The sequence below is a fragment of the Hipposideros armiger genome, unplaced genomic scaffold, assembly GCF_001890085.2.
Source record: "Hipposideros armiger isolate ML-2016 unplaced genomic scaffold, ASM189008v1 scaffold_337, whole genome shotgun sequence".
Lineage (NCBI taxonomy): Eukaryota > Metazoa > Chordata > Mammalia > Chiroptera > Hipposideridae > Hipposideros > Hipposideros armiger.
The window spans coordinates 1,926,147-1,948,059 of record NW_017731687.1 but is presented as its reverse complement, the minus strand read 5'-3'; the positions used below and the strand labels follow the sequence as shown (position 1 = coordinate 1,948,059).

Genomic DNA, 21,913 nt, shown 5'->3' with positions numbered 1-21,913 from the left:
GGTCCTTTTGTTCAGGAAGCTCTGGTCTCCAGGGGCAGAGATCAAACCCACCAGCAGGCAGTTTCACCTGGTGAATGAATAAATGAATGAGTGAATGGGTGAATGGCGAACACATGCGTTCATGTATGTCACAGACCACTTTATGGGCCTTTTGATGCCTATTCTGCCTAGTCTGTCCCCTCTACGTGCAGAATACTTCCAAGCAGCGTAAGAACATAATTCTTCCTTCCAACCTTCTAACCCAGTGGTTCTCAACCTGTGGGTCACGACCCCTTTGGGGGGGCGAACAACCCTTTCACAGGGGTCGCCTAAGACCATCGGAAAACAAAAAGATATTTACATTACGATTCATAACAGTAGCAAAATTACAGTTATAGAGTAGCAACGAAAATAATTTTATGGTTGGAGGTCACCACAATATGAACTGTATTAAGGGGTCGCGGCATTAGGAAGGTTGAGAACCGCTGCTCTAACCAAATACATGTTGACTTAATGTTTCCTTTTTTTAAAATCTACACTACTTTCCTCTAATGCAGTAGATTTCCCTCTGATCACACTTACTTAAGGAAAGTCGAAGGGCTCTGATTCAGGGAATCGGGTGGGTGGTAGCTGTCCTTGCCCCCCCCTCCTGTGACCCCTGTGTTTGCATGTCCCCAGCTGGAGGCTGAGGCCGTGTTCCGGGCCATCACCATCGCGGGCCGCATCAACTGCCCCGTGTACATCACCAAGGTGATGAGCAAGACTGCGGCGGACATCATCACCCTGGCCAGGAAGAAAGGTGCGCAGCCCAGCGCCAGGCCCTGAGGAAGCGGGTACCCAGCAGGTTCAGGTTCAGTGGGGGGGCTCCTGCCCAGGGCAGAGACACGCCGCCTAGGCCCCGAGCCCCATGGGCCTGCTACACATTTTGGAAAGGGAGGATGGGACGGTGGGCAGAATACAAGATGTGCAGTTGGTTTTCGGTTTGATCTCTGGGTGCCATGTGCCTATGTGTGACCTTGGGTAAGTCATATCGGAGCCTCATTTGCAGCAAGGGTAATTATCTGGGGTCAGAAGAGACAGAGTATTTTAAAGGGCTTTATGGACATTAAAGTTTCCTCCTGGGTTTCACATCAAGTTAGTGATGGAGCCGGGGCTGCAGCAGCTCTTGGACCCTGCCTGCCCCCTTCCTGGTCCTCTCCCTGGACACGTCATCCTGAGCCCCCTGTCTAGGGCCCCATGGCAGGTGCCCGCACTCAGGGTCCACCATCGGGCCCGCACGGAGTCTCCGCTGTGGGTTGGGAAGGAGGAAGGCGTTTTTCCAGAGCCGGAGGGTCTGGGGACAGCCCTGTGCTGGACATCAGTGGCATATGGTCCAGGACGTCAGCTGCCCAGCTCTGAGAGGGATGTGCTACCTGACCTCCTGGAACTTCCATCGCCTCCTCTCTAAACGGCCCTGCTGGGCTCATGGATGTGAAGTGCTCGGCAGGCAGCGTCCGTGGTGGGTCCCCAGGACACCCTTCTCAGCTCTAGGTCAGCCATTCACTTCCTGTCATGGCGTCCTTATCTCTCAAGTGGGCCCCGCTGTGCCAGGCTGCCTGGCTCACTGAGACTGGGGGGTGAAGGCCTTCGCTGGGTGTGGCCTCTTGGCAGGAGACTCAGAGGAGGGGCTCGGTATAGTCCCCGGGCCTTCTTGACAGTGAGGTCACAGTCCCCAACCAGCAGCAGACCAAGAAGGAAGAAGGATGCCCAGAGCAGCCTTCCTTCCCAAACGCAGGGAGGGAGAGAGAATGACAGATGGAGGAGGTGGGCCGTGCTCATTACACACAGAGCCGCCAGAATCCTTTCGTCCTAGTGGACATTCACCAAGGACACTTCCCACCCGGACAAGGGCAGTCCGGGTCATGCTCTCTGAGTCGTGTGAGGCCGGGGAGCCGTGGTTGTGGAGAAGGCCAGTGAGAAACAAACAACCACAGTTACGGAGTGTCCACCAGACTCCTTGTACGTTATGCTCCTGGTTCTCACGGGAGCCCTCTATGGGAAGTGTTACAAGCTCTATTTAACAAAAAGTTGATAATACATTTTGTTTTAGTATGTTTTGAACATTAGTATGTTCAAAATATTATTTCAACATGTACTCAATATCAAAACATGAGTGAGATATTGTGCATTCCTTTTTCTGTACTGTCGTCAAAATCCAGTGTGTATTTCACACTTACAGTGAGTGCATCTCAGTTCAGAACAATCCCAACTTCAAGTGCTGGCGGCTGACATACTGGAAGTGGCTTTAACCCCAAGCACCTTGTTTCAGCCTTTGTGAGGGCAAGCGGACAATCGGAGACATTTCATAGGGAGCACTCTAGTAGAGCACAGCTCACTTAGGATTTACGTCCATTTTAAAGATAAGGAAACCGAGGCTCAGAAAAGTGACAGGCATCTGGAAGTAGTAGCCGGCATGCAGGGGAGTTGAGCATACAAATCCTAGAGCTTAAGGGGCCAGTAGCCACACGTGGCTGTTTCAGTTCAGATTTCAAGTAAAATTAGATAAAGTTTTTCAGTTCGTTGCTCAGTGACATGAGCGACATCTCACATGCTCAAGAGCCACACGTGGCTGGCAGCTGCTGTCTTGGATGGCTCAGGTGCAGAACGTGCTATTGGACCACTGCTCCAAAGCCCACCTCCCACTTGGGCTGGCGGCCTGAGCACGTGCCACAGTGCTGTGGGCCATATTTCTGGCATTTGTGTTTCATGCAGAGATTGTTAGTGGGAAGCCCTGAGACTCTGCCTGTGGGCTTCTGTTCTGGCAAGTGCACATTTGGCCCCTTCCCTGGAAGGAGGGTGGGATTTCTGGAAATTGGATGCTGGGAAGCAGTGGATTGGATGCTCATCCCAGCCCCCTAGCCCTGGGGCTGGGAGGCTCTGAGATGTGTCACAGTCTCCTAGAGTCCCCGTGCACTGAGCTGCAGGTGGCCACAGCTGTGACTCGATAACTCACCTTTTCTTGGCTGCTTTGTCTCCCGTACGTCACTTCCTCAGTCCCCAGCCAGTGTGTCCTGGAATCACCTCTCAAATGTAACACTTGAACTCGATTCCTTACTGGGAGATCTGTTTCTGGCAGGACCCAAGCTGAGACAGCAGACTGTGTCCCTGTGCCTCGGCTACCAGCCTATGAAAGGAGATAATAGTCCCACCTCAACACTTACAGCATTAACAACCAAGAGCTTGCTGAGCGGGTCAGCCCGGTGCTGAGTGCCTGGGGGCCGGGGTCTCGGGTGCGTGTGATGCAGCCTGGGAGAAGGATGCACGACGCGTTGCCTCTGGCCAGTCTCATCCTCTGGGCTCTGAGAGCCTCTACTTCTATGCGTCAGCATCTCCCAGGAGAGACCATGCGCTCTGAACCACGTGTTTGTGTTTGTCCCCCAAGGCCCCCTCGTTTTTGGCGAGCCCATTGCTGCCAGTCTGGGGACCGACGGCACCCATTACTGGAGCAAGAACTGGGCCAAGGCGGCCGCGTTCGTGACGTCCCCTCCCCTGAGCCCGGACCCCACCACGCCGGACTACTTGACCTCCCTCCTGGCCTGGTGAGAGCTGGGGAGGAGGCTTCTGGGGCGGAGGGTGGAAGGGCGCGAAGCCCAGGCTGGAAGGCCTGGGGCTGGATGCTCTGGGAGTCCTCAGAACAGAGCTCGGGACTGTTCACCACAGGCCTTCAGGGGCCCCAGGGGCCATTTTATTCAGCAGGCCGTTCACTGCCCCATTCACATTCCCTGACCACCTCCTATTCACTCAGCAGCTATTTAAGCGCCAACTGAGTGACAGGTGCTAGGATCTGTTGGGGAGCACCCAGGATGCAAATCCTGCCTCATCCGCTAATTGGATGTCACCTGGGGCATGTCCAATGTCTCTGCCTCGGTTCACTCCTAGGCAAAGTGTGGGGAATAGAGCCCCCATCGCAGAGCTGGTTATGAGACAGTGTGGGTAAAAGGCCTGGAATTTAGGGTCACTCAGTGGCCACGGTGCTGTGCTGTGCTCCATGCACACAGTAGGAGCACAGCCGCTTCAGTCCCTTCCTGCTGTTAGCCAGTGTGAGGGGAGCGCTCTCCAGACCACAGTGCAGGATCTCTGCTGAGTGTGCGGGCTGCTCTGGAAGCAAAGATGCATGCTCAGAACCGGGAGACGTGCAGAAGGCTTCCTGGAGGAGGTGACCTCAGGCCTGGCGCTCAGGAATGAGTAGGAGTTCGTGTGATGGGCGAGGGTAGGATGGGGCTTCTCATCAGAGGGAACCACAGGGGCCGAGGGTGCGTACCCACCATGCAAATCTTTCCCCTAAGTGATGCAGAAGCCCCGGACTTGCACAGCCACCGGCTCCCTCACCTCCTGCAGCCCCATGTCTGGTGGGCAGCTCCCAGTCCAGAACCAACTCCTGACCTTCCCCACAAAGCTGCCCCTCCCACAGCCTTGCCAGGGGGTGGCAGGACGTGGACCAAGGGCCCTGGCATGTGGCCGCTTCTCACCCCCTTGGCCGTGGCCACCCTGGCGCAGGCTGCCGTCCTCTCCCCGGACAGGCCTTTCTGTCTCCATACCCCCCCTCCCACCCGACCTGCACGTGTCAGTCTGTTCCCAGCAGGCGCCCAGATGTGTTAAAACCTAAGTCAGACCAAGCTCCGTCTCACCCCACAGATCTCTCAAAGTAAAGCCCAGGTCCTCACAATGTCCCGCCGGCCGTCTCCCGAAGCTGCTCTGGCCCTCCTCGCCTCGCCCCCTCGGCCCGGCCCACTGGCCCCATGCTAACTGCACCCCTGCCCAGCACTCTTCTTGGACACCGTGTCCTTCACTCCTCTGCTGCCTTCAGATCTTGCCTGGAAGATGGCTCCTCAGTGAGGGGTTCTGATCACCCTCTTTATGGTGGCAGCCCCAGCCTTCCCCAGCACCCCCCCCACACTTTGTTTTAGTCCCCAGCACACATTCTGCTGACTCACCACATGTTCCCGCCCCCTGCCCCCACCCCACTAGAATGTCAGCGAGTGAACACAGGGGTTTTGCCTGTTTCTGCTCATAGATGCACCCCCGTGGCCTAAAACCGTGCCAGGCACCCAGGAAGTGTGCAGACACCTTCGTGGAATAGACGAGTGCATATCACGAGTGAATAGATTTCCGTACATCTATTGTAGATGATTGCGGATATGCCCCGGGGCTCCGAGTGGGAGCATGGCCTCTGCCGACATTATTTTGCCTCACAAAATAACGCTCCACTCAGTCCATGTACTCAGGTGTCCAGTTCAGGGCTCCTAATAGAGCAAAAGGTATTGTCTCAACAGCCTGAGGGATGAAAAAGCCAACCCAGTGAACCTGGGTCACTTGGCTGCAACTGTTGAGCAGCATGTTGTCTGGGGAGCGCAGCCCATAGACAGCAGCCACGCCCGATCCAACAGCCTCATGGTGAGAAGGCCAGTGTCAGCACTCTTCACGTCACCCCCTGTGAGCTTGTGCAGACCCGAGGCCCCGGACGTGAGCGTCCCCCTCGTGTGAACGTCCCTGACTCTGTGAGACACGCGGGCATGGGCTGGAGCTGTGAATTTTACTCATTTCTACACTCATTCATTCATTCATCCATCCATCCACCCATTCATTGATTTATTGGCTGCACTTTTTTTCTTTTTTTCAACATGTGAGGTAAAATTCACATAACGTAAAATTTACCGTGCACCCGACTTGACAGAGGAGAGGGAGAGGATGGAGGAGGGGAAGGCGGGGAGTTGGTGTATTTGGCGCCTACCGTGTGCTCGGCGAGCCCAGGGTCAGCTCATCTGATCCTCATGGTCCCGGATGGAAGGTTCCAGTCTCTCCATTTTACACAGGAAGAAAAAAAGAGGGGCGGCTTGCCTAGCCAGGAGGGGGCCGAACCAGGATTTAAAAGCAGGTCGGTGGGACGTGCAAAGCCAGATTGCATCAAAGCAGGGCTATTTAGGGATCTGGTGAGAGTTGAGGAAGCAGAGTCACCCCGTTGGCCTCCGGCACCTTCTCCCCCAGCTCCTGTCTCAACACAGAGAGCGCACCGCCCACAGCATCTTGGGGGCCCTCTGGGTTCTCCAGACCCGGAGGTCCCCGGATCACAGCATCTCAGGGAAGGATAGCCTGGCACCTCGCCTGGTGGGATCCCTCTCTTCCAGGTGAGGAAGAGGAGCACACCTGGGGAGCCTTACGCAGACCAGACAGGGGCCTGCCCTAATACAGAACGCCCAGGGCTCCCCCAGTGAGCCACAGGACACCCAAGGCCACAGGGCCTTCCCATGTCACTCACTAGTGCCCAGGATGTGCCTTAAACCCTCTCCCCACAATCTCTCTGGGGTTTCAAGCTCAAGCCTGGGTGTCTGAAGTTGGTCTTTGCCCTTCAACCTGAACTCAGGTCTGAACCCACCTTGTTTTCATCCTTGCCAGCGGAGACCTTCAGGTCACCGGCAGTGGCCACTGTCCCTACAGCACTGCCCAGAAGGCGGTGGGCAAGGATAACTTCACTCTGATCCCTGAGGGCGTCAACGGGATAGAGGAGCGGATGACCGTCGTCTGGGACAAGGCGGTGGTAAGGTGGCACCCAATGTGTTCCCCCCAGGAACATTCTAGAAGCACCCCACCTGGTCATTCAAAAGCCAGTGCTTTATGCCCTGGTTCTTAACTCCTTCCTTTCTCACTTCAAGACAGAAGCAGAAGTATATCAGGAGGGCCCGTGAGGGAACATGTGACTTTTTTTTTTTTTAGCTGAGCCATCCTGCCACTTGTTGGAAGCTCAGCTCGGGCCATGAATCGAACCGGTGACCCTGTTGCTCAGAGCTCACACTCCTGAATGAGCTCTTAACCAACTGAGCCACTCGGCCGGCCCTAACATGTGACTCTTAAGAAGGTGGCACAAGTCCTGTGGAGTCCTCTGCACTCGCAGATGCGACAGCTGTCCCTTGCTCTTTAAGGATGACAAATGTTTTGTTTCTAACCACATGTTAGTGCCTGTAAAGGTGACTTTTCACTGACTCAAAACCAGAGGTTTTTGTTTTCTATTAAACTTGGGCCCAGTGACACTGACAAGATGCCATAGTGGCTGTTGGGCAAATGTCAGCCGCCTGTGAGCGGTTAAGTCCCCGTTGTGATGCAGCCAGGCCCCGCTGCTCTCTCAGGATGGCCTTTGTTCTTCTGGGGAGAGGAGAAAACGCCAACCTCTTGCAGGGACTCCAGCCACCAGGTGTAGGGTTGCGCCCGTCTGTCCTTCCGCCCAGCTCTGGGCGCTCCTCTCATCGGCGGGCCTTCCCTTTAGGCGACCGGCAAAATGGATGAGAACCAGTTCGTCGCCGTCACCAGCACCAACGCAGCCAAGATCTTTAACCTGTACCCTAGAAAAGGGCGGATTGCCGTGGGCTCGGACGCCGATGTGGTCATCTGGGACCCCGACAGGGTGAAGACCATAACAGCCAAGAGCCACAAGTCGGTAAGTCCTGGTTTATTTGCCACACTCCTGGTTTGGATAAGTGATCCTTGCTTTGCGATCATTTTAGAAACCTCTGGTTAAAAATGACTTAGGAAGTTTCCAGCCGGGGTGCCATCTGATACCTGGCATGACCCAGTCATTCAGATTCCTCGGCCAGTTGGAGAGATGGGGTTGGAGCAGGTACGGTTTCCCTCCGTTGCGAGCACACGTTCTCTCTATCCCCATCTCTCTGTCGCTCTGTCGTCTTTCTTTCTGTCTCTCTCTGGCTCCTGCCCACAGATTCTCAGGCTCAGCGAGGGGAAGCACTAGGTCCAAGATTCTTTCTCCAGTGTAGTTATCGAGCTGGGAGGGTTTGCTCTGGTGTATCAGACACCTCCTGCTTCCTTCCGTGTGCACTGCTAACGTGGCGAAGGAAAGGGTTGTGCCCGAAGCATGCTGTGTGTGCACACCCCAGGGTTCACACTGCCCTGAGCCCCGGGCGCCAGGCCTGTGGTGGCGGGTTATGTCTGTGCTTTGCATCTTACGTGCCTTTGACATCTTCACTCATCCAGCAAACCTAAGGATGCAGAGAGACCTAAGACACCCATACCAAGAACCCAATAAATAGAACAGGGTGCAAAACCACAAACAGTGACCCAAGAAGAAATATGCAAGTGGTTTCTATTTATTTAAAAACAAACCCAGTCGCTGTTATTATTAACCAGAAGCAAATCACGATAGTCAGATGCTCTCTTTCACCCATGCCAGTGACCGAGACCCAGGGGGCATGGTCGGCCGCAGGTGCGGTCAGACGGGGTGGGTGGGGGCAGGCCAGCTCACATCGTTTTGTCGTTGGGGATCGAAACTGGTGCCATCTTCTTGGAGGGCGCATCTGCCAAAGGCAAAATCCATTTACTCTTTGGCTCCAAACTCCACATCTAGAAAGACGTGCACACACGCTGGTGTGAACACACAGAAGTGTGTCTCAGCACGGTGTTTAGCAGAAGGAGGGAAGTGCCCAAGTTGTCCATCCCTGGAACTGGGTAAATAAATGATCGTCCATCCCTGAGATGGAGTACGGTCCAGCAGCTTAAAGAATGTTAAAAATGTTTTTAAGCCACGTACATGTGCTGATACGGAGCAGAGTTAGGTGAAAACACCAGAGCGCTTGTCATTACTCGTGTACCGAAACCACCTGGGGACACAGATGAAACTACCTGAGGCAGGTGTCTCAGTCTGAGGTGGAGAGAGAGCTTCTGTTTAAAAATCACTATCTTTTGTTTCTTTTGATTTTTTTTAACTTTTTTACTATACACATCACCTGCTTTTTAAATAATCAACAGCTAGTGCTAGTTATAGTTGCTTTAGGAGTAATGAAAAGAATGGGTATTTTTAAGGACATGTTTTGTCTTTCAAATTAGCAAAAATAAAAGGAAAGAAAATATAAAAATGACCTTACCCAGTGCTGGAGGGGATTTCATAGACATGAAATCTTGACGTGTCTCTCCCCCACTGCTGTTATAACGTCAACTGGCCTGATGCCTTCTCAGTGTAATTGGACGATGTACAAAGAGTGCCCTCAAAAAGCTCACACCCCTTGACCCAGTAATTTAATTTTAGAAAGCTATCTTAAAGAAAATACATACATGTTTTTAAAGACACAAAAATGCCCGTTAGTGTCAGAGCAGCCACGTTGCCTAACTCCGGGGGGGCCCCCACTCACCTTCATGATGCCTCAGACGATCTTAGTCTGATTATATGAAACCACCCTCAACCTGAATGCCCGACAGCGAGGGTTTGGTTTTGCAAATGAAAGAGCTGGCGTGTTACGCTGCCGTAGGGAAGGCGTGCTCAGGGAGCAGAGCCATGGGAGATGAGCCCTGACCCGCCCGAGGTTAAGTGGGACCCCTGTTGGGGACCACGCAGCCGCGCAGGCCGCTGTAACGGCGGCGCGGTGGTCTCGCCTGCAGGCCGTGGAGTACAACATCTTCGAGGGCATGGAGTGCCACGGCTCCCCACTGGTGGTCATCAGCCAGGGAAAGATTGTCTTCGAGGACGGTAACCTCAGCGCCGACAGGGGCACCGGCCGCTTCCTCCCACGCAAGCCTTTCCCTGAGTATCTCTACCAGCGCGTCCGAATCAGGAGCAAGGTGCGTGGGTCTGGGGTTCGTTGCGTGCGGCGTTAGCAGTGGTCACGGCTGTGCGAGCCTCCCTTGGCTCACGTGTCACATGTGAGCTGTGACGCTGCCCTGCCTGCGTCTCAGGGCTGCGGTGGCAACCAGATCACGGAGGCCGCAGGGCTTTGCAGACTGTGAAGGGAATGGCAGGGTTCTAGGTGAAACTGATCAGGGCGCACACCCTGCACGTCTCGGAGTTCTTGCCACCTGCTATGTGAGGTGTCACGAGCCTCCTCCTGCAGATCAGAACCCTGGGGCTCAAAGCAGTGAAGGACTGACTAGTGTCACACAGCTGGGGAAGCTCTGACACCGTAGGCATTGCCGTTTTGGTAAAAATAAACAGCCCCTAGCGAACTCGAGGGCTGGCAGAGCTGCATCTAGACGCCCTTCAGGTCGCCCTCTTCTTCCCTCCCTGTCTGCACCTTTCTCCCCGCTTTCCGTGAAGAGTCAGCGCTCACTTGTGAGGTCAGAGGGCGTGGAGCAGGCTCAGTCCCATCTCCAGTCCAGCTCAGAGGAGGAAGCTCACACTGCAGATAAACCCCCACTGTGGTCCTTCCCATCGCCATGACAGCCTGCTTCCCATACTGCAGGGCTGGTGTTTGCCAGAAAGGCCAGCTTGTTTGTGTGTGTGTGTGTACGTGTGTGAATTGTGTGTGCATGTGTGTCTGTGGAGTGAATGGGTGCCTGTGTGGTGTGTGATCATATATGTGTGTATGTGCATGTGGAAGTGTGGCTAGGGTACCTGTGTGTGTGTGAGTGTGAGTCCTCAGGTCACACTCCTGCCTGCAGGGCTCAGGCCCGTCTGAACAGGAAAGCACGCGTGACCTTGACCACCAGTCGCCCTCCCGCTCCATGTTTAGGTTTCAGGATTGCAAGGGGTGCCCAGGGGCATGTACGACGGTCCTGTGTACGAGGTGCCAGCGACGCCCAAATATGCAACTCCTGCTCCCTCTGCCAAGTCCTCGCCTTCCAAACACCAGCCTCCGCCCATCAGAAACCTCCACCAGTCCAACTTCAGCTTATCAGGTAAGAAACCACAGCAGCCGAGGCCCCCCACACCCACAGCGGTCCCTAGAGGAACCCACTCCTGGGGAGACAGACCCACATGATGAGCAGGCAAGGAGGGGACCGTGGGACCCCCCCCCCACCTCTCCTCCCAGGAGGGGCATTGTGGGCTGGGGACGCAGAGGGGGCCCATGGGGACAACACAGAGATGCCTGACCCTGGTGTATGAAGGGTCTTCGTGAAGACTGGCCCGGTGCTTGTCCTTAAGCACACTTGGGGACGTTTTTACACTCTTACCCACGAAGCTAAACGTGGAACGGTGACTAGGAGTCGCCAGTGTCTGCTGGGCGTGTCTTCATTCACCCTGTCCAGCCGTTGCAGTTGATCATGCCCTGTCAGAACTCAGGACTGTTTTGTCTTCACAACAACCCTGTGTGTGGAGTGGTATTATCTCCATGTCTTTAAAGAGGAAATTAAGACCGCGAGAAATTCAGTGTGAAACTGCCAGGCCTTGGTGCTCAACAAATGCGTGTGTGGACAGGTCGGAAGTTGTCGTGATCCCTTAGACTTTCCACAGCCCCAGGGTCTCGTGTCTGCAATTTCACCTGATCGCCACACGAGGGCAGAGGCATGCATATGTTGGGGACACTGAATTGGAATTTCGACTCAAAATATTTGAGGCGTTAGCATGGGTTATACGCTGCGCTGGGTTCTAGGAATATGGTGGTGAATGAAACAGATGGGCAGCCCTCAGCGTGTTCCAAGGTCAGCAAAGTTGTTCTTAAAGGGCCAGATAGTAAATATTTTAGGGTGTCTGAGCCAAGATATTACAGGATAGTATATTAAATGGCCACTTAAAATGCAACCATTTAAAAATGGAAGAACTGGTCTCAGATCATGGACTATACAGAAACAGGCGGTGGGCCGAGTTTTGTCACTGAGTCCTAGTTTGCTGACTCCTGGTCTGACAGGAGGGAGGATGGATGTTAAAACAGAAAAGGTGATCTACTTAGCGAAAGGGAAAAGTGGAAGGGGCAGCGCAAGAGAAGATGAAATGCCAGTTTAAGTTATGGGGGTGACAGAACCGTCTGTCCATTCAGGGAGTGTGTCTCAGCGACTCTGCAATGGGGGCCTTAAGTCAGGGGGTCCCGCTGTCCATCTCACTTTCCCATAGCCTTTCATGGGACAGCTTGTACGCTGATGTGATCCCAGTATTCAAAGAAAACTAGTGTTTTGGCACAAATGGGCCCTAAACACAACTCCAGTTTCTCATCTGATTCTCAGTCAACAGAACAGGGATTGGCTGCCATGGCGGGACCCACGCTGTCTGGGTGGGACTGACAACATCTCTCATGGTGTCTGCAAACTGGATCTGTTCTCAAGCTATGCCATTCGCACTTGCTCATGAACATGGGGAGAACATCCCTCCTTTTTATAACGAGAAAAACAATGACATCATCCTCTGGGAGGGCCCCCAGGCACCCTGGCTCGCCCCGTTTGGCCCTCAGTTCTGTCTCAGGGCCCCAGCACTGCCTGCGGCCAGCCTCACAGCAGTTGGACAGATGACTTCATTTGCTACCAATAGTATGGGCGCTTTCCAACATCAGAAGCGACTGCACGGGTGTCCTTTTAAATATCTGCATGATGTGACATCACAGAGTGTAGCAGGATTTATTGAACTCATGTCCTTTTGTCTGATGGGTATTTTCAGAGAACCTGACAGGTAACCAGCAAGGCACAGGTGCCTATGAGGGTAAAAGGTATTCAATGCTAGGCCTGATTTCTGGGTTTTTTTGAGATTCCTGAACTACCAGGACAGGACAACACGTGATCATCCCGGATGACCAGTAAAACGAGAGAAAATCAGTCAGTGCTCTACACCAAATTCTTAGCGGCTTAAACAGACCACGTAATGTCACAGGTGGAGGGGCCTCACCTACTCTTATTTTACAGAAAAGTGAGACCAAGCGAGGGGAATGCGTGATTCTAAATTACCCAGATTCCAGGCACGATTTGTCCTGGGCCCTCAGTCTCCTGACTGGACCCTCCTTCCAGCATCATCCGTCACTCACGATTTATTCATTTAATACGTACTGAGCGCTGGACACGGGGCTCGGTGCTGGAATTTTAAATCTTCTTTAAATTACAATGAGCTTGGCGAATGCATGCGATTAAACTGGATGGTTGATTTTGCATAATTTAAAAAACGCTGCCCCCTCCCCATGCAGATCTGCTCGTTGCAAATGAGGTGTGGGTGATTCCAGCTGAGTAGTTCACATGCACAAGTACACATACAAATGCACACACACGTGAATACATGCACATGTACTCCCAAGCACACCTACATAAAACACCTTTGGTGCACTGGGCTCTTCTGACTTGTTCTGACTGTGTTAGGGGTGTGGGGTTTGGAGACAAACCCCTTGGTGCCAGAACCCTGGCTTCCCACCCTCTAGGTGTGTCGCCCAAGAAACACGAACCGCGCTTCAAATTCCTCCTCCGTAAATGGGAGGTAGTATTGCTCTGTGCTCTAAACTGAACCAATGGTAAAGCACCACTTATGTGCCTGAACACAGTAGGCACTTGTGTTTGCCCACTTGTCTCAAGAACGTGAGGCCACACAAGAAAGAGCTCACTGTGGTCAGGGCTGCGAGGGGGTGACCCCAGGGCCTGAGGGGGCACAGAGGAGAATGCAGAGAGGCCCATGGAGGTCGGGGAACCTTCCCCGAGGTGAGCCTGGCCCAAGTCAAGGCAAGGGCTCAGCACCCCACAGGCCAGGTACACAGCCCTCAGGAGCAGCACGCGGCGCTGGCGACAGAAGTGACCACCTCTTAACCTCTTCCAGGTGCCCAGATAGACGACAACAACCCCAGGCGCACTGGCCACCGCATCGTGGCGCCGCCTGGTGGCCGCTCCAACATCACCAGCCTCGGTTGACCACGGAAGTGTTGGATGAGCTAGAGTGAAGGATTCTGGGAGTAATGTCTGCCCCTTTCCCTGTCAGTGTTTTTGACGCCCATGGTTTTATTTGGTACTGATGGGGAGGGCGCACATTCAATGATGTTCTCCCCTTTCTTGTTTAGGAAGAAGTGGTACTAGTCTGGTATGTTTGCTTGGAAACCCCTTGCCCCGCAGTTGTGTGTTCATGCTGACGCCACCTCAGAGCATGGTGTCTTCATTACCTTCTTAGTGAGCACAGGTTCTAGCCTCGTCGCGTGCCGTCCCTCCCGCTCCCCGCTCCCCGCTCCATGATTCTCGAGTGGTTCCTTTGCACCCTTGTAGCTGTTCTAGGATAGTTGATGCATGTTACTAAGTTATGTATGCAAGTCTGTGAGTGCGTCTGACGGAAGATCGCCGAGGACCCGATGTGGACACTGCCAAGACCTCAGGCCCGCAGGGCAACTCCAAAACTCGTAACAGGAGGTGTTGACTCATTGCCCCCACCCTAAGGCGACCCTGGAGAGCAGCCTGCCCCGCCCCACCCCAGGGGGGAGCCTTCCACTGCAGGCAGAGAAACGTGATCTGCATCCTGAGTCGGAAACCCCCATCTCCATGGCGCTCGACACTGGCCATGCCGTCTTTCCGGTCTGTGTGTGTCCTTCCAGCCAGCCCTGGTTCATACGCAGAAAGGGGTCTCATCCCATGTGGGGCTGACGACAGTGGGGCGATGACTGCTTCCAGGTGCCCGTGTCCTCGTCCCCTGAGGAGGTTGACGGGGCAGTCAGATTTTTAAAGTTTTGTACAAAGTTTTCCTTTGTAATCACCCCCATTTTTACTTAACAATTGACTTCTTGTGGCCCTTTATTTCTGAATTCAAAGCTTGTGAAAAAATAAAAGAAATGGCCCAGTGGCCTGATTGGGGTGTTGCCATTTAAGTCTTTATCACGAGTTCTGCGCCCCAAACTGTGCCCAGCACAGTAGCTGGGCCGTGAGGGTGGGGAAGTGTCCCCTAGCATGTGACCTGTGACATAGTCCCTTGGGCTAAGGGAGCTTGACGCGTAAGTAAAACGATTATCCATGGAAGATCGCTGGAGGCGGAGGCAGCCAGTGAGGCTGGATCTGTACTGTCTGCGGTCAGAATGCCTCTGGGCAGAGGACCCATGTGACAAAAATAAAAGTGACTTCTATGCAAACCAGGTTCTCAAAATATTGCATAAAGGAAGCTTTGTTAGACTGTGCAGCGTGAAATGTTATGTTTCACCACAAGAGGGAGCTGTTGGTTAACTTTGGGAATCCCGTCTGCTGACCAGTTAGGACTGGAGGGTGCCACGCCATTATCACGGATTACTTCTACTACGGAGCCACTGTTTCCTAAGAGGGTTTAGTTTGCGTTAAGAAATAAAAATTCAGGTCATAAATGGTCCGTAAAATCGCCGAGACAGTGGCTCCCAGACCCTGGAGCCCACGAAGTTCTGGGAATTTGTGGACATGCTGAGCTCTTCCTCCCTGATGCCCGGGGCCACCGCACTTGGACTTAGATCCACGGGTGACGCTCCCCAGGGGACATCTGGCAATGTTTGGAGACATGTTTGTTGTCACAACTGGGGAGTGCTCCTGGCATCTGGTCGGTGGAGGCCAGGGATGCTGCTAAACATCCCACAATGCACAGGACAGCACTGTCCCCCCACCAGCATTACCTCACCCAAAACGCCCACAGTGCCCAGGTTGAGAATCCCTGAACTTGATGAAAAGAGCCCCTTTTCTTTCTGGTGGGGAAGGCCTCTCCTGGCAGTGGTGCATGTGGCCGTTCCCCGGGGAAGCAGTGCCGTGCGAACACTCCTCAGGGCAGGGCTGCTGTCTGGCATCGCCTGTGCCAGGGTCCTGGGGCCCTGAGACTTAGACGTCCCAGTGACCAGGCCTTAGCTGCTGGCTGAGTCAAGGACGGGAGTGGGGCCTGATGAGGTCCCTGTGGCAGCCAGTGGCCTCGGCAGGTGGGATGTGGGGGGGTGGGGGGGCGCAGGGCAGTGGAAATGAAGGAGAAAAATCGCAGACCCAGAAAACACCAGCAACACCTGAAGACCTGTCACTGCCAGCAAAATGTCACCAAGAGGCGGAGAGCTGGCATGAGACACCTTGTACTGGGGAAGGCGGCTCGGGGAGGTGGGGGGCACCAGGGCACAGGGAGCCAGGTAGGACGAGATCCCTGAGGAACCTACAGACACAAAACTCACAGAGACGAGTTTCCAACCCTGGGGGTCTAATCGTCTCAGGTGGCAGGTCCGCCATACTCCTTTGTGCCTTTTCGGGCTCTTGCACACCTATTCTCCATCCCCCTCACGGCAAGACTGAGCAGAGGGGACAGCCCCACATGCCCCCGATGGCCAGGTTTACTGTCTCACACGGCTGGGGGAGGGGCAGGCGACACGCAGACCAGGTCTTCAGGTTCAGTCCCCAACCGTCCTTAAACTACAGATTGCTTCTTTTCTTTAGCATCTTCTTGGAATTCTCACCATCGCCAGCTTCACTTTCTTGCTGGCTCAGCCTTTTGCTGCTTAAAACATGGAAGGAATGCAGCTGGTCAGAACTTTGATTCCAGGCCTGTCGATGCACACACAGTAGGTGTTCAATTAGCATCCACAGGCAGTCAGCCAGGGACCCTGTCATACCTGAGTGATCCTGAGGGGTGTCCCCCAGAGGCAGGGACGTCGTCATTGGGTCCCCCGGCGTCCCCTCTTTCCCGGAGCGGGGCCTTCTTCCTTTTGGTCCTTAGGGGCTTCTCTGAAAACACATGAACCCAGACATTGACTCTGTCCCTTCAGGCAAGTGACAGCTTTTCTCAGCCTCACTCCAGCCCAGTCTGACAGTTTCTGAGTATCTCTGTGGACCAGGTATGCACTCAGTGCCTTACTGCTATTATACCCATTTAACTTGTAAGGAAACTGAGGCCCAGGTGGGTGAAGTGCTTTCCCAAGCCACACAGCATGTGGCAGAGCTGGGATTTGAACTCAGGTCGGTCAGGCTCCCGCTGTGTTTCTACCACAGCTGGCTGATGGAAGACTTCTGAAGCAGTAAGAACCTGGAATACAGCCCTAGGATGCAGCTTTTATTTTAATAGACCTCTTTTTTTTTACACGTCTTCCTGTCACCAGGCTGCCACACCCTGTGACATCACTGAAGTCGCCGCAGGCAGGGGGAGGGGATTTACTTATTCCCCTTTTACAGGTGGGGAAACAGTGAAAGATGACACACAGCTGGTGAACAGGCCCAGGAATCAGAATTACTGAACACAGGAGTGCAAGGAGGCCCTTGTCAGGGGCGTCCTAACCGCGCCTGCTCGTTTACAGACAAGGACACAAAACCCCAGAGAGGGCGAGTGCGGTGCCCAAGGCCACCCAGCTAGTTAGTGGCGGACGTGGGACTGGAACCCGTATCCCCAGCCCAGAGAGGCCCAGCTGCAGCGCACCGCCTCCCATAACTTACCTGGCAGTCCACGCTTATTTGAAGGTGGTTTGCTCTCGGTGAGGGGCACGCGGGCCAAGGCCGCCAGCTCGGAGATGAACGTCTGCTCAGCTTCCTGAGTGCAGAGCAAGAGGATCAGCTGGGCTCCCTGTGCCCTGCTCTGCCTCCTAATCCTCTCCACCATTGCGAGGCTGGCCCTCTTGAGGGTGGCTCTGGGGGCCGCGTCCCCAGAGTGGAGGCAAATTCTCCCAGAAGCCTCCAGGGAGGTCAGGAGCAGGTCAGAGGCAAGTGTGAGGTAATAGGGAGCTCGCACCAGCTCCTGCTAGGTGACTGTGTCTTCACTCACATTGGCCGTGGACCCCTGTTTTACAGACGAGAACACGGAGGGGGCCGCAGAGGCAGCAGTAGCTAAACCAGGATCTCACCTACTTCTGCCTGACGCCCGAGGCTGACTCTTTACTCCCAACTCCGTAGTTGAACCGCACAGACTTCTGGGTTCCACGACTTACTAACGTGTGAACCCGGAGAGTGACTTAACCTCTTGGTGCCTCAGTGTCCCCATCTGTCACTGGGGTACTAGTAGTCGTCTCCCCCTCGGCTGCAGGACGATGACGTCAGATGGTGTACGTAATGCTCTCCACTCAGTGACTATACTAGACCCTCGATAACTGTGAACCAGCAGTACTGTCATTCTTGTCATTGTCACTGCTTTTAGTTCCACACTAGCAGTGACTACGGTGATGCGGCCGACATTCCATTCAGTGCCTCAGTCTGGGATATTTGATTTTTTTTTAAAAGCAGCCACTTAACTTTATAGCCACACTTTATAATCACATACTAATGAGATTTTTCTGTGAAAGAAATAAGTAAAATATCCACATTCTATCACACGGGCTTAGCTTCCTGTATGTTCTAGATAAAATGCAAGCCTCAGTCCCTAGCAACACTGCTGAAACGGCACTGACGTTAGCAGCCCACGTGATGGCCAGTCCCACTCAGGGAGATAGATGCTCATTTCTCTTTTGAAGCCTCAAAGGACAGGAACCAATCAGCGCCCAGGGCCTGGCCCGAGCCGGGCGCTGCAGACACGTGGGGATCAACACAGCCCCGCCAGCCTCAAGGCCCACAGTCGAGCGGTGAGGCTGACGTAGCGTCAGCCAGGGAGACTCAGACGCAGTGGGGGCTGAGGGGGTCCCGAGTGGGGTGTGCAATCCCCCCACAAAGGCCCCGTGACCTGTGATCATGAGGCTGGCCCTTTGCTATTTCCATCTCGTTAAAACACCGCCCGCGTTGCAGAGGCCTGTTTCCGAAGCTTGTACCTGCAGCTGGGCCTCAAGCTGGGCTTCCAGTTGGTCCATGACCCTGGCCTTCCGCTTCCAGGCGTCCAGGCGGACCCGCTGGTGCACGGTGAACTGGGCCAGGAACTTTTTCTGTTGCGCCAGCATCCTGGACGAAGGAAGGAAGGCCGTCAATGCTGCCCTGGCCAGCTGGTTAATGGGAGACGCCGCACAGACCTTTCCCCAGGGCCTGCTGCGTCATGGGAGTTAGTGACGGATAGCCGTCCTTGAGACCTTAGAGCCACGAGAGAAGAATGGCCACGATTGACTGGATTTACTGCGGACACACTCCACCCGCAGGCTGACGCGTCATAAAAGGGATTAACCCTTGGGGGTTTACAGAATCTCTGAAAAATGTGCTCCCTCAACCATGCTTCCCGGGGCCACCTCTCCAGTAAACATCCTGCCCTTCACTCCTCGTGCCAGGGTCTGCTGCTGGGGGAACCCAAGGTGTGAGTGAGGGGAGGTGCCGTGTCAGGGCTATGAGCACCACTGAAACTGGAAACGAAGCCACCACCACACTGGATCGCTCGTGCCCTTGTGCCAGGCCCCTTCGAGGGGCCGCGTGTAGAGCAGGGCGCCAGGCAGAGGCCCGTGGGCCTCCACGCCGGCTGGGGAGGCAGATACTTGCTGGCCACATCCGATGCTGAGAGAGAACGTGAGCCATGCAGGGGCCGAGCGTGCCCCCGGGTGGGGACCCACGCAGATGGAAGGGGAGCCCTCACCTCTGATGGACGGCTTGGGAGGCTTCGTGAACTCCACCGGCCACCTTGCCCCCCGACGAAGGGTCACTGAGTTCTTGCTTTTTCCGCAGCTTGTAATTTTCCATTCTCTCTCCTAGGACATTTAACACAGTGATCAAGGTGCATGTTTGAAAGATCAACTCTGTGCCAGGTCTGGGGCTGGTGCTGGGTACAAAGATTGCAGGACAGGCCTGCTCTCAAAGGGTGTGCCCTTTACACATAGTCCACCCCAGGAAGGGCTCAGCGTGCGTGAGGGCGCCGTGGCTTCCATCACAGACCTCAGACTGCTCAGCCCTGCACTCTGGTATCAGGAGAAAGGGGGGCGCAGAAAAAAGATTTAACACGAGGCCACCACAAGCAGCTAAAAACCCACACCAGAAAGGAAAAACGCTTCAACATGCAGGATTATGGGTGTGCAGTCAGTCATACAGACTTTATTTGAATCTAGGGCTCAAATCCCCAGGGCAAAGGGAAGAAAATGGTGGCAGCTGAGCTCACTGAGAGAATGATATTCACAGAAAATTGCCCCCTGCTGCCCATCCGTTCACCTAGGACCGGCTCGAATTCCAATCCTTGGACCATCCAGGCAAAGCCCTTCAGAGAACGTGGGGTCCACCCTGTTCGGAGGCCCCCATGCAAGGCAGGCTGGTAAAAGAAGTAGCCTTCACGAAACTGGCCTTTGTCTATTTTTACACGATGTCATTGCTGGCGTTGGGGATGTTGTCTGTTCCCTTACTCGGGGAACCTTTTATGAGAGCCCACAGGGAAATTCCCTGGGTCTCGGGAACATTGCATGGGCCACTGGTCTGTTCTTACAGTCACTCCAACAACTTTAATTGAGGGAGTTTCCATCTCTTTGGCCACCCGGAAGCCCAGAGACAAAACCACGTCACCATTAAGTTGGAAACTGATGACATATATCCTAGATAATGGCCCTAATTTCATCCCACTGTCCTGCCCTTGACCTGATTCATCTATGTTTAAAAATCCTATTGTATGTATATGTTAAGTGCCATTTAAAAAACATTTTGAGGGCCGGTCGAGTGGCTCAGTTGGTTAAGAGCTCGCTCAAGAGTGTGAGCTCTGAGCAACAGCAGTTCGATGCCTGGCCCAAGCTGAGCAGCCGCTGAGCTGCCAACAGGTAGCAGGATGGCTCAGCTAAAAAAACAAAACAAACAAAAAAAACAACAAAAAAATCTTGTGGACAAAGCAGGGGATAGATAAATACATGAAACATTAAAAATAAATAAAATTCCCCCAAATAAAATTTGAAAAATTTGACATCGCATTCCGTCCCAAACTCATACCCAGCAGGGTCTCCAGATGCTGCCGTTTGCGTTCCTCCTGGTCCTGCAGGACCCTCCTCATCTGCTGGTAATATGCTTGCACCAGGCAGCTGACGCCGGCGCTGGTCACATACACGCTCTCCACAGCCGCCTCCAGCAGCGTCCTCTGTGGGCAGCGGGGGAGGACTCAGCAGAGAGGTCATATGCAGTCCCCTGCTGCCCCTTGCCCTAGCTCTCACGGTCCACCCTCTCCCAACCCAGAGGGCTCTACTGTCTCCAATTTCACACCCCTCTTTGATCTCCCTTCACTGCCTGTTTCTTGGCTCCGCGTCAGTGAAACTTCGCGATTCATTGGTTGACCAGCTCTCCATCACTGCTGTCCCCTCCCATTAGATCGTAAGCTCCGTGAAGGCAGAAATGCTGTCCCCCCCCCCCCCCGATTGTTCTCTATTCCCAACACCTGACACTGGGCTTAGGGCTCAGAAGCTCTATGGACAGAGGTCAAATAAATGAACATTCTTCCACAAACTGTGCACATGTTCTTTCTCGTGTGTGTGTGTGTGTGTGTACTGGGGGGAGGGTGTCACCATTATCTAATCCTGACTCAGAATCTCTTGGGGAGGCTGAGGCCAGAATACACCACACTGAAATTTCATTCCATTTTCATGCAATGAGCATTTCTTAGGTAAGAGTTGTAGAACTTTAGGGAAAGGCGGCGACCTTCCCATTATCGCATGCCAGGCACCGCCCTGAGGTCCGGACGATGTGCAGCAGACGTGAGCTATTTGGAATGACATCGGGTGTCACAGTGCAATGGCACTCTACTTCCTACTGCTGTGGCCTTTGTCCCTGGGGTTTGTCCTCATTGTCAATATAAGGAGTAGCCCGCTGCCCACTCAAGGCAAACTGATTTTACTGCATTGCTCAGCCTGAGGTCAGGATCAACTCGGCAAGCCCGGCGTCTCCAGAGAGGTGGCCACGGGCAGCGAAGGCTCACGTCTCTGGGAGAGGTGCTTGGGGTCAGGTCCCATCTTTGCTGCTGACCAGCCAGGAGGCTCTGAGTGAAGCCATGTCCCTCCCCTCTCCGACCAGCTGTAAGGGCCGAGCCAGTGCTCAGAATCATGGGGCGCAGCCGGAGAGCAGGTGGAAAACCGCATCGATCTAGGAGGGTGGCCGTTACCTCCTCCGGAAGCCAGGTAACCTCGGCAAGGACCAGCACCCCGGCTGCTGCTCTGTCCCGTCTGCCCCTGCCCTCCCACTGCACTCCAATTCTTCTTGCCCTCGGGCTCCCTGGGGACGCGGGTTGGCGCACACCTTGAAATCATCCCTGTCCTTGGCCCGGGTCTTGCTGGCCGCGTTCCGCGCGTGCACCAGCAGCGCCTGCCCGATGGCCCGCTCTGCGTGCTGCTGCAGGAGCCGCCCGACCTCCTGGGCCTCGGCCAGGAGCTGCTGCTGAAGCTGCAGCCGTGTCTGCTGCGCCTCCTCCTCCAGCCTGCTGGCCTCCTCCAGGACCCGCGTCTCCTGGAAGGGACGGGAGAGG

General features: G+C 54.4%; 2 protein-coding genes across 5 annotated transcripts in view; one reads left to right on the top strand and one right to left on the bottom strand.

Annotated features, from left to right (window-relative positions):
- The window catches only part of CRMP1 (collapsin response mediator protein 1), a 51,228-nt gene extending 36,764 nt beyond the window's left edge, over positions 1-14,464 (top strand). For 2 of the 4 annotated variants that reach the window (XM_019661159.1, XM_019661160.1), the window contains exons 8-14: positions 658-778; positions 3,401-3,557; positions 6,412-6,553; positions 7,277-7,447; positions 9,397-9,576; positions 10,464-10,629; positions 13,454-14,464. In XM_019661159.1, coding sequence (XP_019516704.1) covers positions 658-778; positions 3,401-3,557; positions 6,412-6,553; positions 7,277-7,447; positions 9,397-9,576; positions 10,464-10,629; positions 13,454-13,545 — 1,029 coding nt within the window. In that variant the 3' untranslated portion in view covers positions 13,546-14,464. Of the gene's footprint in view, positions 1-657; positions 779-3,400; positions 3,558-5,291; positions 5,413-5,831; positions 6,144-6,411; positions 6,554-7,276; positions 7,448-9,396; positions 9,577-10,463; positions 10,630-13,453 lie in introns of those variants that run through there. The other 2 variants (XM_019661157.1, XM_019661161.1) reach the window with 2 other exon arrangements.
- Positions 14,397-21,913, bottom strand: part of EVC (EvC ciliary complex subunit 1) — a gene marked incomplete at its 5' end in the record, with an annotated part of 47,832 nt that continues 40,315 nt past the window's right edge. The window contains 7 exons of the mRNA XM_019661150.1: positions 14,397-16,099; positions 16,215-16,326; positions 17,029-17,122; positions 18,327-18,453; positions 19,070-19,181; positions 20,395-20,539; positions 21,688-21,894. Of these exons, the coding sequence (XP_019516695.1) occupies positions 16,015-16,099; positions 16,215-16,326; positions 17,029-17,122; positions 18,327-18,453; positions 19,070-19,181; positions 20,395-20,539; positions 21,688-21,894 (882 nt within the window). The remainder of the gene's footprint in view (positions 16,100-16,214; positions 16,327-17,028; positions 17,123-18,326; positions 18,454-19,069; positions 19,182-20,394; positions 20,540-21,687; positions 21,895-21,913) is intronic.